The sequence below is a fragment of the Bactrocera tryoni genome, unplaced genomic scaffold (genome assembly GCF_016617805.1).
Source record: "Bactrocera tryoni isolate S06 unplaced genomic scaffold, CSIRO_BtryS06_freeze2 scaffold_25, whole genome shotgun sequence".
Taxonomy (NCBI): Eukaryota; Metazoa; Arthropoda; class Insecta; order Diptera; family Tephritidae; genus Bactrocera; species Bactrocera tryoni.
The window spans coordinates 4,678,583-4,690,881 of NW_024395977.1; the positions used below are offsets into that span (position 1 = coordinate 4,678,583).

Genomic DNA, 12,299 nt, shown 5'->3' on the forward strand with positions numbered 1-12,299 from the left:
AGACTTAGATGTAAAAATAGGATCTGAAGAAACTAAAAGAGTGTGTATTAAGTCTTCCATTGTATTCAACATTGAGTTTTTTCGCGTATGGTTCATCCTATTACTGCGAAACTCTTTATTTCTTGCCTCAAGTGCCTCTTCTGACATCATTCTTATTGGTAGCGAAACTTTTTCAATAAAATCTGCTCCGTGTATTAATATTTTATGTACAGATGGAGGCATATAAAACCAAGGATATTCGGAAACAAATAATTCTGCTGTATTCCAAGCATATATGCGAAAATCCTATATGTTAACTGCATACCCACATGCCATAGTACGCAAAATTATACCAAATCTTTTTATAAGTTCTACTTTTACGCCAGTTACTGTAGAGGCTAAAATTGGATGCTGGAAAAATATTCTTGCAGTATTCCCAGTGTTTGTATTGTCTGATCCTTTCTTGGGAATGTCCACCAATATACCCATTTTTTCTTTTAGCTCAAGTTGAATCTTTCTTTAGGTTTGCTGAGCGATTTCTTTATGTTCTCCACGAATTTGCCAATTTTGTATGGGTATTCTATAGGCGATATGAATTATACACTCAAAGCACCGTATCCAAGCATGGAGTGTTGACAATCCGTACTCATACAAGTGCTCCTGTGGTTGTCTCAATTTAACATTATTTAGATTATTCATGAATTTTGGTGTTGCTTCACAAATTCCACAGGCCTGCGATGATGAGCCCGCTAAAGTGTTAAAAACTTTCCCATCAATCATTGTTAAATGGAATTCATGTACTACTTCGAAAAACCTCAACTTTGTCGGAACAATGCTTACAATTTGCCTTTTAATATTACCTATCTCAACCTTAACTAACTCCGCTGTCTCTTTTTCAAAAATTATTGTAATGGGTCTACAGAACCGAGTTGCAGCAGGCCTGTTATTTTGCCATAGAACAGCGTCTCCTTTTTTAATTTGTAAAGGTACAATACACACAGCAAATAAATACTCATCAATTATTTCACCATCAGAAGCACTAAAACGGTGACGGTAAGTGGAGTGACCACTGCTGCCGTCACAGCCCCATTTAAATATTGCTTTTATGCTGCCATTAATATTGCCTGCAGTCAAAACACCTTTAAAAGATTTGGAAAATCCTTGTACTATACGTGCAAGAGTATGGTCTACAAGACTTTGCAGGGCAACTTCCGCTGAAAGTTCAGTTACGTGTATGCCATCGGGGTAACACTCTGTTTTAGCCTTAAGTAAAATATCGTAGCTTGGATAAATATTGCAGTTTCGTTCTTTGGCACCATATTGCATTATTTTGTACGACGTTTTTGAGTATCCGCCATCTATATAAGAGATAAAGCTTCCTCAGGTATATACGGAATTGGGGTTTTTTGTTCAGAGCTTACAGACTTAAGCATTTTCGAAGCAGTCGAACTTTCTTCAAACAATTTTGAAACAACCGTGAAACTTACGCTTGCCACTACCATTAACTCTTGGTTAGGTGTTTCGTTAACAACTGATGCAATTTTTTTTTTTTTTTTGATGAAAAAATTATATTTTCATCCAACCATTTCTTATTTCGCTCTTCGAACACTGACATAACCCTATGACATTTTTTCCACTTTTCTACAAGTTTGCTTATGAAATTTCTTAATTGTTTTTGAATTTTGCGAGTTTGCTCTTCACTATACTTTGAGCGATCAATGACGTTAGAAAATATATGATTTTCAACCATTAGAAATTTTTTTGTTGGTACTGGTTCACTGTGCCATATTAAAACAAGTAAGGAAGGGCTAAGTTCGGGTGTCACCGAACATTTTATACTCTCGCATGATAAAGTGATAATCGAGATTTCATTATCCGTCATTTACATATTTTTCAAATACCGTATTTGTGTAAAGTTTTATTCAGAAAAGGCATCAGATGGAATTCAAAATAGCGTTATATTGGAAGAAGGCGTGGTTGTGAACCGATTTCACCCATATTTCCTACATGTCATCAGGGTGTTTAGAAAATATTATATGAGTGCAGCTTCCTTCTGCCATTGTGCAGCTTCCTTCTGCCATTTCTTCTGTAAAATTTAGTGTTTCTGACGTTTTTTGTTAGTCGGTTAACGCACTTTTAGTGATTTTCAACATAACCTTTGTATGGGAGGTGGGCGTGGTTATTATCCGATTTCTTCCATTTTTGAACTGTATATGGAAATGCCTGAAGAAAACGACTCTATAGAGTTTGGTTGACTTAGCTATAGTAGTTTCCGAGATATGTACAAAAAACTTAGAAGGGGGCGGGGCCACGCCCACTTTTCCAAAAACATTGCTACCAAATATGCCCCTCCCTAATGCGATCCTTTGTGCCAAATTTCACTTTAATATCTTTATTTATAGCTTAGTTATGACACTTTATAGGTTTTCGGTTTCCGCCATTTTGTGGGCGTGGCAGTTGGCCGATTTTGCCCATCTTCGAACTTAACCTTCTTATGGAGCCAAAGAATACGTGTACTAAGTTTCATCATGATATCTCAATTTTTACTCAAGTTACAGCTTGCACGGACGGACAGACAGACATCCGGATTTCAACTCTACTCGTCACCCTGATCACTTTGGTATATATAACCCTATATCTGACTCTTTTAGTTTTAGGACTTACAAACAACCGTTATGTGAACAAAACTATAATACTCTCCTTAGCAACATTGTTGCGAGCGTATAAAAAGCGTGCGTTTAGACTCTGCCATAGTATCTAAAAAAGGAAAAAAAAATCAGTAACTTTCAAATACTTGCAGCCAATTTTTGGATAAGACGTAGACCACAACATATTTTAACAAATTATGCAAACATTGAATCGAATCCCATCGAATCCACCACACTTATTTTCTAGGGAACGTTGGATTACACATATGTATAAAAACACTTTGATATAGGACAATTTCTTTTTCCATTGTAAAGATCTAAAACATATATTAACATACCACAATGACTTTTTTTATTTAACACATACCAAATAATTATAATTAAGTCACAAATCTTATTACAAAATTTTATATTTAAGTTTTTCAGTTCAACAAAAATTGCACTTAAAAATAGGTAAATAGTAATTATTGCACTTGCTAAAACATGTGTTAAATTCGAAAGCTCACAGATATGCGAATATTTGGAACAAAACAAAAACGAAAACAGAAAAGACCCTGTTAGGAAATAAATTTTCAATAAAACAGACAAAATTTGGAGAATTCTGAATTTAAAAATTACGCTAAAGCGCCGCTAGATTGACCATTTCTCTCACTATGCAACAGTGACTAGATCACCTTTAGGGGTTCTACAAGAGTATGCTCCGGTCTTGAAACCTTCTGTAAGCTGCCGCATTTTTTCGTAGAATTTTCGAGCATTAACCTTGTCGGCCAGCTTATCAAGCTCTTCGTGCTCACGCATTTCGGCCTCTTTCTTTTTCTGTCTGCAAATGCGTCTCGCTTCCCTCTTCCACTCTCGGTATCTATCCCATCCCGCACGTGTTGTTTCCATATTATACATATATATCTGGTCATATTATTGATACAATTATTTATTGGTACAAATGGATTATCACAACTAGCTTTTAATGGGTATAATATTAATTTTCAATAATTATAATTGACTAGTTGACGTTTTACGTTTTTTAATAATGACAGGATATTTATATATTATAACAAATGTGTCAGAAATTCTGCCAATAAATATATCTGAATACTCCAATAAATACATGACTTTGTTCACTGTTTATTATGTTTTATTTTTGAAATAAAAGTTTTTAGTTTTTCCAAAATTAAAAGCGGTTGTTAGATCTAGTAGTTCACGATGTATTTCTTGTAGTATCGTGTTTTGCTTTAACAATTTAAAATATACTTGTTGTAATAATTTTTCAAAATGTGTGTTGATTACATTTTGTTTGTTGTTATTTATCACTATACCGTTAATATTTTGATTATAAAGCAAGATATTAGTTCTATGCGCTAAGAGTTGATCCTTGAGGACTGCAACCCTATTAAGTAATGCTATGAAATCTAAGAATCCTGTGTCTGCGACTGTTTGATCGTCCATGGATCTTGCTTTAGTTTCGAAGTGTTTTAATATCATTGTTAACTTAACCATATGAAATAAATAATTGTTTACCTTGTATGTATGTGAAGGATCTGTTTGTGTTAGAACGAATTTCTTTCCTTCTAAATTAGTCACTGTTAGCCCTTGCACTTGAAGGTATAATTGGATCAATATTATATGGGTGTGACACCCCCCATGCATGAACGAGTCAGCATTTTCGGCCGTTTTAATATCATAACTAAAAATTAGAAAGTTCATTTCGGCAATTCCAGTAAGAGTTGGCAAGTACCCGGAAATTTGTTGTCAAAACTTATTGAATATTTTTAAGATTTCCATCAAAATATATTATTGCACATTAATTTTAACGTCATTTCCATTGCGAATTCACTAGTCGGCATTTATGAAAATTCTAACTTCAGTAAAACGCAATAAATAGCTCTATAATTGCGGAAGCAAGCTTAAAAAGACACCTTTTCGTAAGTTTGGAAGCCGAGAAATTGAACGTCATTGACGCATTATTGCTGATTGAAAGCACATCAGCGTCATTCTAACAAATGAATGACGATTCACAAATTAACGCATTGCTAGCGAGTTCAGTTGCATTTGCTGAAAAGTGTCAGATCAACCCTGAAAATGACTTTTCGAAACACCACAGAACACGCCGTGCTCCGAAGAAATATGACGATAATCCAGCAACTGCTTGTAATTTTGATTTCCAGACATTTTATAGAAAAGAATTCAAAATTGTCATCGAAAATTTCACAAATTGTATTCAAGATAATTTGCAAGAAACTATGTCAACCTTCAAACCCATTCAAGAGATGTTCAGGATTCCAGCTAACAGAAGTAATATTACAATAGAATCTATACAATTTGTTGTGCAATTTGAACCTAAGTTCTTCAGTGAAGATCTAGATTGTATTTTTGCTGAAACACAAATTCTTTTTGATTCATGTAAATAGTGTAAATCTTTCGATGACATTTCTATAGTAGCGTACAAATTGAGAAAGGTCATTCCATCTGCGTACAAAATTGTTAATTACATAATGACTGCTCCTGTCACCTCAGCTTCATGTGAACGTTCTTTTAGTAAATTGAAATTTGTTTTCAACGATTTGCGTACAACAATGGGGGATGAACGTTTGAATTCTTTGATGCTGCTTTCTTCTTCAAAGAATAAAGTAGACGAAATCGATCTGCGCGATGTTGTTGGAAAATGGTCAATGTTGAAACATCGCAGAGTGAAAATATAACTCAGAAATTTATATTTTTTGCAATTCAATTTCTTAAGAAAATCTTGTTTTTTCCCGCGTAACACGTCGCTGAACAATATATGTATTTTATATTAAGAGAAACATATTAAATGATGATTATACTAATATGTACAATACTTATTTGAGAATAAAATAATGAATTATGCTATTATGTTGTCAAACTTCTCCGTAATACCTTATCAGAAATGAAGATATCCTTATTTTATATATATTTATAAACATATACATTAAATCGGCAAATTCTTGAAATGAGTCCGCATTTCAAAGGGACTCACCCCCCACGATCTGGATCCTCGCGACGCCCCTGTTCGAAACACTGGTTGTAGTCACTTTCCGGGATGGCCTTCAGTTCCGTCTTCGCTGCGGCTTGAATCTCCTCTGTCGTATAAAAACGGTTTTCCCTGAGCGGTCTTTTGAGCTTGGTGAACAGCCAGAAGTCGAACGGCGTCAGATCAGGTGAAAACGGTGGTTGCGGCACGATATGGGTTGAGTTTTTGGCGAAATGATCACGAATTACGAGGGCAGTATGGGATGGTGCATTATCGTGGTGTAAAAACCAAGCATTGTCTTTCCACAATTCCGGCCTTTTTAGGCGGATAGCGTTACGAAAACGACGCATAACGTTCAAATAATATTCCTTGTTGACTGTTTGACCGGTTGGAAGGAATTCATAATGCACAACACCACGATAATCTGAGAAAACAGTCAACATGACCTTGATTTGTGAGTGACTTTGGCGCGATTTTTTTGGTCTCGGCTTTCTTTTGGCACGATATTCGCTCGATTGATCGGTTGTTTCGGGGTCGTAAGCATAGATCCAAGCCTCATCGCCAGTTATAATGCGTTTCATGACACCCTGGTAGTCGGAAAGCATCGTTTCACACACTTCAGCGCGACGCCTTTTTCCAAAAAATTCAGTGTTTCCCAAAACATCCTTCAAAATGGTATTGGCTGAGCCTTTCGATATGCCCGCTTCATCAGGAAGGTGTCTAATTGTTAATCGACGGTTCTTCAACACCAAATGTTTGATTTGTTGAACGTGAGCTTCGTCGTTTGAGGTTGATGGTCGCCCTGGACGCTCTTCGTCTTCGACACGTTCACGGCCGGCTTGGAACTCACTATACCACTTGTCAACATTTTTTTTTAGACATAGCCTCATCACCAAAGGCTTTCTGCACCATCCTCAACGTATCTGTAGCAGAAAATTGATTCCGCAAACCAAATTTAATGCAAATTCTTTGCTCAACAAACTTCGACATCTCAAAAAACGAAAAACTCACTTTTAGCAGCTCACAAAACGTCACGTATCTCAAACACTAATCAATATTTTGACATGAAATTTGACGTAAATGTGACTGACAGTACTACCAACCTAAAAATAATTCTCCAAATCCTTCGACGCGCGCAGTTCAAATTCAAATGTAACCTTATTGTATGGGCACAGTAGTATATCTAATAATGTAGAGTTTTTTGGCGTCTTTTCTTTATGTCTGCCAACAATTGATTTTTGTTATTTCTTTTTAGTTATTTTTTGCATTTCTATGCGCTCTACTCGTATTGTGTGTAAATTGTAGCATTTTGAAGGAATTAAAGGTGTGTTTAAATGACTTAAGCATCTCCCCGCATGTATACACCACTGTGCCTGGGAAAAACTGGCGCACCCTAGACAACACCAACACACTCAGCCAGCGATCACCGCACGACGTCACCATACACCATCAACCTAACAAAAAGGAAATGGACAATCGCTTACGGACAATTCGCACGTCAACATTCGTCACATACACTTCGCACCCCATTTTTCGTTGTTTTTTCGACAACCAACCCGCGCGCTGCACTTAACTCTCGGCGTTCAACAATTAATTCGACTGGAATGCTGCACAGCGTCTAATTTTCATTTGGATACGTTTCATTTATTCGATCGTATCTGGGCCTGTAGCGAATGCCTTTAAATACTTATCAAACATTTTTTATTATTCGGTGAAGTGTCAAAATTAATGTTTTTTAATAAATTAAATTGTTTTAAAAAATATAAGAGTACCTTTTTCTTGCCCCCGTCTAAACAGGGTGATTTATGTTTTTTATATTCCTAATACATATCGGATGATTCCGCCGAGTGCATTAAGACATCGGAGGTCTTACTGTGATCAAATTGAAAGGTGTATTTTATCCATTTCATCTCCTTCAAAGTAATCTCCTCCCGCTGCAACACACTTATGCCAACGAATTTTCCAGTCATCATAGCACTTGGGAAAATCCTCCGTCGTGATGGCCATTGGTGTGCTCGGTGTGGTCATGTGAATTTGCTGAATAGCCAGAAGTTACACGAAGGTTCGTCAGGCAAATGCGCTGCTTGCGGCACGACATTAGTTGAAAATGTGGCGAAATGATCGCGAAATTCGCATTTTGCTCCGTTAACCGAAAAAGAAGTTTTTTCTCTATTTTCTTCTTTATTTATTATCTGATAGAACCCTGATTCTAAGTCGAGTGTTGTAAAATGTCTTGTTTCTCCTAGATTTTATAAAATCATGGTTATATCTGGTATTGGATATCTATCAGGTATTGTTATTTTTTTTTTAACTTCTGAAAATCTATAACCATTATTTGCTTCTTCATCTGATCCTTGTTTCGAAACTGTCCATATTGGTGCGCTGTAAGGACTTTTACTTTCTTTTGTTATTTCATTTTCTAATAATTTCTGTATTTCTTTCCTAACAAAATCTTGATCTGCATATGGAGAGGGATACTGCCTAACACAAACTGGATTATTGCTTTCAGTTTTAATTTCGGCCTAAATTCAATATGGTAAATGTTCGTTTATAGTTTTTTTTCATTAAATTATCTATTTGTTCCTTGAATTTCTCATCTTCTATCTTATAATTCAACTTTTCGCTTTTTCAGTGATTCGACACTTTAGCGAATTTGACGGAGTATTCAAATACATTTATTATGGCTTTAATTTTCCGTAGGGAATCTTTTAATAACATAATGTCGAAATCTTCTAATTTATCTATTCATTGAACTTCAGGTCGTATCCTACTAAATTTATTTCTTTTTTTTTAGTTATTATGGAACTGTCGTGCAAGGTGTTCATTTTTATTGGTTTCTCCAACAATATTCTTTTTCTTCTCTTTTCTTACGTAGCTACTGGGTGCACTTGTGTGTAACATTATGTACATGGACTTACCGTCTGTTGCTGTACTTGTAAAGTAGGTAGCCTGTGTCTGCTCATAAAAAATTTGTTTCTGCTCAGTATATTCGCTTGGTGACTCGCTGTATAGCTATTGTTTGTCTTGCAAGTCCTCGCTCATTTGGTTGGTGCTTGTGGTTTTGTCGCGTCGGTCTTCCGAATATTGTTGACGAGTCAACATCCATTGGTTCCACAGCTTGCGCATTCTTTATTGCTACACTACGGAGTCCAGAAATATGTATTCCTGATAGCCTTATATTGGAATTCTCTGTTCAAGGCTTCGATTACATACTCGTTTTTGTGTGTCATTTCTAATTTTGACAGGATAACGTTTAGTGCTTGATTCAATTGCTCGAAATATACGTGCAGCGGCAAATTTTATTTTGGATTCGGATAATGTTCTCTTCCAATACGTATAGTGGTCGCTAGTCGGCATACGAGTCATCTAGTCTATCTACTATGTCATAGAAATTTAATTTCTTATTATTGGTTATCAGAATCTTCTAACCATGATTAATGCTTGGGAATATATTTGGTGGGTAGCACCAGAAAGAAGGTTTATTAGCTTTATAAAAAGGAGGTAGTATAATAAGGGTTGACAGGACGAATAATTAATTATCTTGGAGTTTTTTTAATAATTTGTCAGAGTTGCAATTTTAAGCTTTGTGAAAGTTGCACTGCGCACAGGGTGGCTCCGCCACAGTAGCTCCCTTCTAGAGTGCCGTAGAATTTTAGAAAAAACAATTTTACTTGCTAAGAATGCAGAACTTTCTGCAGGAGCGTCAGCGGGTAACGGTCCGGTACAGTTACGTCGTCCAGCGCTATATAGTCGCAGCACGGCCTCCACGATCCATCAGCCTTGCGCACTATGTGTAATGGACCCGCCCAGTTACTGCAGCTACTAACTTTTTCGGCGATAATCGCCGTGGTCGGGTATACGTAGGCTGGCCGGTCGTGATGATACGAAGAACCACAGATGTGTTAGTTCGAATACCAAGTGGTGTCGGATAGGTAATTTCAGCATACTCTTTGAAGATGTCTGAAAATCTTTGCGAAGTGTCGATTGTGAAAATACTTGGTGTTGCTAGTCGTGTTATTGGGTACGTTGTATTTAGAAGGGTGGTGCGATCGATAAGACGCCTCCCTTGAAAGTCTGCAACTAGACAATGGTGTCCGAGGATGTCGGCACCTAATATGGCATGTGAGACGGCGTAAATTCAGGTTTAACTTCACGACTGTTTGCACTCTGTGGCGTTGCTACTAAATTTAGTGTGGTACCAACTCAGGCTGTGTGGATTTCGGTTGACGGATTTGTTGCGTGACGTAGATCTGGAGCGAAGTCGGCTCCTGGAGCGGTCGTTACCCAAAAGTAAAGTGGTTTACTTTGATAAGGTGGCGATTTCAGCTAGTAGTTCAGAAATTTCAACCCATGGCTGCGTTTCGGAGCTAATGCTGCACATGTGGTTGTCTTTCAATGTCATACATTCGACGATGGAGTCCTTGGCGGCGATGATAGCTGCCTGGGTGTAAGGCGGAAGTCGGCTCACCCTTTCGCTAACCGCGGGCCCTGCAGTGCGTCGCATCTCACTGTACAAGTCGCTGGGTTCCGTTAGGTGCGTTCTTTCCCAGGTTGGAGGTGCAGGTACCTCAAGCACAAGAGGCGCCTGTCGCTCCATTAGAGGATGGGGAGTTGGGGTTCGCCTTTGGCCAGGTTAGGTCTAAACGGTTTCCAGGTTTAGATGGTTTGAACGGAGAGATGTGTAAAACTTGTGGAAGTTCATTCCGGAACACCAGAAGGTCATTTATAATAAGTGCGTCTGGCATCAGTACTTGGAAAAGTGCTGGAAAGGATCATGGTGGAACGGCTTCAGGAGCTAACGCGGGGTATGTGGTCGGACAGGCAGTTTGGGTTCAGGAAAGGACGCAGTATAGAGGATGCATGGCTTTGTCGCTAGGGATAATGTCAACAAGTATGTCCTTGGCATATTTGTTGACTTCAAAGGGCCGTTTGATTACCTGAGCTGGGATCGAGTGGCGCAACGGCTGGAGGAGCTTGGCTGTCCGGAAATTACTCTTCGGTGGAGTTATTTTTCGGACAGAAAAGCCTCTCTTTTCGGCATGAATAGGAGTGTGGAGATTGGAGTTGCTCGTGGGTTCCATCTGTGGTTCATATAACTTTAACCTTATGATGAACACTCTGCTTGGGTTCGAGCCACTCTGCAAATGTTGTGCGTATGCGGACGACCTTCTTCTTATGGTCGAAGGTCGCTCGCGGTCTGAGCTAAATCGGGCGGGAAGATATCTCTTAGAGATCGTGAATACTTGGGATGTAGGTGTGGGGGTGGTAATATCGAGGGAAAAAACGGTGGAAATGCAATATCTGGGGTTGACCATGAGTGAAAGGATGTGTTTTACTCAACACTTGGCGAATGTGAAGGAGCGACTGCAGGCAATCGTAGGCAAAATACGTCGCATTTTGAGGAGTGATTGGAGCCTCGGACGTCAAGCTGTCCGCACCATATATCGTGGTTTGTTTGTGGACTGTGCCACATATAGAGCCGTTGTATGGTGGGAGGCAGCCACGACTGTCTTGGTGTCTCAAAAACTCCTCTCAATTCAGCGTTGTATGATGCTTGCTTGTTTGCCTTCTCCGTCTCAACGGAGAGGGAGGGATATCTAGTGAGAAAGTGACTTCTAGATGATAGGGTTGGGTGTAGGTGGCAAGAACGTTGGGACAATAGTCCTTACGGCCGAGTGTCGTACGAGTACAATCGGGACGCTGGGCTCGTTGAGGATAACCCAGACTTCAGATTTTGTCTGTGTCTGGGTTTTCTGCTTACGGAGCATGGGCCTCTGAATGCATTTTTGCATTCATCGGATAGGTCGGGGTGGTATTGTGGGGCAGGGGTAGAAAATTGGGCGCATTATTTGCAGAATGCCCGATGTACTAGTCGGAATACCGAACAGTTAGGGTCGATTGCGCGTGAAATGTTCAAACGGCGAAGGCGGTTAGCTGGGAATTTGTGTTAGATTTTGTATGAGTGGTGTGAGTATGTGATGTATGTATGGGGTGCAACCCCTGGCTACCTGGCTACCAGACCAGAGCCATATGGAAGCCCTACTGGTAGTAGCTTCGGCTACGAGGTCTGCCCGGAGACTTAATTCTGGTACCAGGGGGAGCAGGAGCCCTTGGGGGTTACTCCAACCTGCTCATACGGGCAGGCCCCTCGGGGAGTGTCGTGGTGGTTGTGGATAAAACCAAATGCGCGAAGAATTGACTTTGTAAGTTGAATGTTGAGTTGCATTGCAACCGGACGCCGAACCCAAAGCACGGCAGAGATTTTAGATGGGCCTCGAAGCCGACCAAGGTGGTAAGTGTGTCTATTCCACACTGCCTATTGGTGCTGAAAATGCTTACATTCTCACGGCGCTGATCAACGCATTGATTTGATCCGCTGTGCTCTTGAGCGCCGTGGGGTAAGGCTGTCGTCAGCAGGTACCCACGTTAAACGCACCGGACGTTGTACAAGCCGCTAGGTCGACGATCCATTTTTGGCGTATGTAGTTGTACTTGCCGATACTTAGGGCGTCGTCCATGACGGTGCGCAGTTCCATAAGTTTTGCCGGAAGAACACTCGCGAGCACGATGTTGAATTTAGCGTAATCGATGACAATTCGCTATGCCTCTAAACAAATATCGAGGGAGTAAAAATATGCCTCGATATTATCGTCCGACATTGTCGGGAGCGGGGTTCTTGAAAAGAA

The 12,299-nt window shown here is 39.3% G+C and overlaps 1 protein-coding gene across 1 annotated transcript in view; it reads left to right on the top strand.

Annotated features, from left to right (window-relative positions):
- The window catches only part of LOC120780929, a 30,293-nt gene extending 22,974 nt beyond the window's left edge, over positions 1 to 7,319 (top strand). Inside the window, exon 4 of the mRNA XM_040113163.1 lies at positions 6,869 to 7,319. Within this exon, the coding sequence (XP_039969097.1) occupies positions 6,869 to 7,186 (318 nt within the window). The 3' untranslated portion in view covers positions 7,187 to 7,319. The remainder of the gene's footprint in view (positions 1 to 6,868) is intronic.
- Positions 7,320 to 12,299: the final 4,980 nt, after the last annotated feature.